At 32.9% G+C, this 3,294-nt stretch overlaps 1 protein-coding gene across 1 annotated transcript; it reads right to left on the bottom strand.

Annotated features, from left to right (window-relative positions):
• Positions 1 to 644: 644 nt before the first annotated feature.
• Positions 645 to 3,294, bottom strand: LOC113349717. The gene is made up of 2 exons (XM_026593748.1): positions 2,234 to 3,294; positions 645 to 1,277 (listed from the first exon to the last, which is right to left on the bottom strand). Exons 1-2 carry the CDS (start codon positions 2,703 to 2,705, stop codon positions 1,237 to 1,239), a joined length of 513 nt encoding a protein of 170 aa, XP_026449533.1. The 5' UTR covers positions 2,706 to 3,294; the 3' UTR covers positions 645 to 1,236.

Genomic DNA, 3,294 nt, shown 5'->3' on the forward strand with positions numbered 1-3,294 from the left:
GATGTGGAGCAAATGTGTCGGCTCGAATGGCGCAACAGAGTGGGAAAAGATTTTCAATTTGATGGTTGTTATCTTATCTTGAGGGTGTTGCCCGAATATGATCAGTTTAGATTAGCTGCCCAAATATGGTGCATCTTTCATTTGTATGATGCATCTATCATTTGTATCAAATTTTAATTTTGAGATATTATTAATATAAAACTGAATATAAAACTAGTGCATCTTTCATTAAAAGTTTAGAATTTTAATTTACATTAAGTGCCCTCTTTCATTCATCTAGATAATGACATAACTTACAATAAAGACTAAAAGTAAAAATTTGGGACAATGTTCTTCATTTTGTTTATTTTCTTCATTTCACCAAACTTCCAATAATGCGCTCATGAACGGAGTTTCCTTTGTTTATCTTCTTCTTTGCCTTCAAATTTTCATTCCCTTTATCTTTTCTTAGTTGGAGATTTGATTTGGTTAATATCGAAAACTCGACTTCTTTGGTTTTCCTTCTCTTCTTTTTTTTTTTTGCTTATAAAAATCGAAAAATAAAATTTTAAGCAGTATCCAAACATGCTATTAACAACAGACCCGAGAAACTTTCAATATTTATTTACATATAAACTTATTTACATAATATAAACAAACACAAGTAAAGCTGAAGGCATTATCTGAAAAAGCTTTCCATATCTACAAAAGTTTTTATTTACATATAAACTTATTTACATGATATAAACAAATACAAGTAAAGCTGAAGGCATTATCTGATAAAGCTTTCCATATCTACAAAAGTTTTTATTTACAGTAATACAATAATTAAGAAAAGAATCTAGAGATGACAAACATATATACAAGTCCACACCCACACCTCTCTTATCATGAAAAGGATAATTGATTCCAGAAAAAAAAATATCATCAAAATTTACAATACGAGGACTTCTTCTTCTTCTGCGACTAATGTCTATAAAACAACAAGGAGTTTCTGGAGCAGTTGTGATTCTCATCCTTCCTTTTAAAGTCCTCTCACTGCAGCTGCTCCTCTTACACACTTATAAACAAACTAGAATTACATTAAGCATCAATTGTTATCAGCATGAGTTTTGCCAGCATCTCCTCACTAGCACAAGTGGAATGGTAGCAAAAAAAAAAAATCCTGTCCATCACATTTATTTCCTTTTGTTTTTTCTTTTCCCCTTTTCATTCTTTATACAGTTGTAACCAGCAGAAACTCGGCTGATATGAATATCAGCTGTTTTGGAGAGAAGTGAGCCACTGCTCCATGTACTCTGCAGATCAAATCAAAAGAAAGCATCTTAGTTTGGAGTAACAAAATCTCAAGGTCAAATATAAAAAGCCCAGAAAAGGAAAAGCACCCTGATAAAATGCACATCCATCATAACATATGTTGGTTTTGACTACGGAAAACTACTTGGGATATTTGCCAATTCTCATCTTTACCAGCTAATTTGTAGAGATTGTTCCATTAAGCAACAGTATAATGACGGCGAACAGACAATCACAGTTACTTATATGTGAAGTATTTTGAAGTTGGAAGTACATTTTCCAAAAAGAGAAACAAAAAGATTCTAGCAGATTAATCATGACAAGACTACCAAGAGGACCACAAAGTGGTGCTGTCAAACTAATTAAACCAGTGAAGGAGGAGATTATGTATTAAATATATGTTTGACAAGAGAAGGTCCACATTCCGAACATTAACAGTTTAACACTAACAACAGAATATAACCTGAGATGCTTCATACCACACCACAGTAAACATCATGATTCCTAGCAAAAACTTACCACAAATCCACAAATCTTTAAACGGAAACATCTTAAAGAATGAATCAGATTTACCATACAATAATAAGAGGATACCCATGCAAAAAGCAAATAAGCAAACGGACATCATAGAATGAGCAATAAGTAATCCCATAGAAAGCAAATACTGATGAGAAGAAACTAACTGCAATTTTCAAACTCATATTGTGCTCAACAGAATTGGAATTACCCGATGGCAACACCACAAGCTCTACTCTAGAACTTCAACAAAACTGAATTCATTCTTCTTCGAACTTAAAAAGTTTCTTATTAGCCTTTCAGTTCTTAACTAAAAGTGATACACATGTTTTTACCAAGTTTATGCATAAAATAAAACTTGTTATGTAGAACAACTAGAGTTGTAGCAACAAGTTTAAGTGAAACAATAATTAACCATACGAGGGAAAAGAGTGATTCTCACCAGCTGAGCCTCCATCAGTAAGCTCCCCAATAGCACCCAAAAGCTGATTTCTTGAATTGCCACTATTATCAACAGAAACATCTCCTCCACGAGTAGTAGCCGCAGCACCACCACGTCCATAACAAGGAACTAAAACAGCGAAGCTTTCAGTTTCATCATCACTTATAAAATCAGAGCCATGAGGTTCGTTCCAACCAACAGACCAATCAGAATCATCTGATTCAGATCCTGATAAACAACCACCATCTGATGGTACTAAAACAATATCATATTCTGTATCAATTCTTCTCTCATCTCTATTCTGCCATTTTTTCTTACTTCTTCTCAAAGGCATCTTCACTGAAGAAAATTCTCTAACGCCTGAATTCAAATCCAACGAAGAGTTTGAACCATTAGAAGCACCACAAGCAGTAGTTTCATTCGCCTTTCCTCTCCATAACCACCATGACAATTGAGGAAATGCTAAAGCCATGGAAAATTGACCTTGAAACGAAATACTCGATCAAGGAAATTTAACTGAAATCAATATTAATAATACTGAAGAAACAAAATAGGAGCGACTTTAATCGATCAAAAAACAACCACAACCACTTCAATAAATTAAAGTGACAAACAAAATAATCAAAAAGCAGCGGAAAAAAAAATTAAAAGTGAGGAAAGCTCAATATTTTTGTCGTTTTAGTGAAGAGAAAAAAAATAGTTACTTTTGCGTACACCAAATTCGTTGAAATCCTCAAGTTTCAGAAATCTGTTGATCGATTATGTAAAAGTTGTTTGAACAAAATTGAATCAGAAAATCTTCAAGCAAATAAAAATGAATATTTTTTAAACAATAATAAGAATAAGAAATCTTTAACGAAGAAACTGGTGAGGAATCGGCGAATGAGAACTTTCATAACCCTAATTAATCTTCTTTTTTTCTTTCTTCCTTAGTAATTTCGATCTCTTCCTCTAGTGTTTTATCAGCATATCTCTCTCCGAAAAGAAATTGGTTTTTCAAGTGATTATGTTTTCCACTTATTAAAAGGATTGATTGACGTGTTGGGATTCACTAAAATCAA

The sequence above is a fragment of the Papaver somniferum genome, chromosome 2 (assembly GCF_003573695.1).
Source record: "Papaver somniferum cultivar HN1 chromosome 2, ASM357369v1, whole genome shotgun sequence".
NCBI lineage: Eukaryota > Viridiplantae > Streptophyta > Magnoliopsida > Ranunculales > Papaveraceae > Papaver > Papaver somniferum.

Coding starts and splice junctions, on each gene's coding strand:
- LOC113349717 (XM_026593748.1), bottom strand. CDS start 2,705: ATGGCTTTAGCATTTCCTCAATTGTCATGGTGGTTATGGAGAGGAAAG. Junction 1,278..2,233: donor TACTGATGGAGGCTCAGCTG/GTGAGAATCACT, acceptor TTTGATCTGCAG/AGTACATGGAGCAGTGGCTC.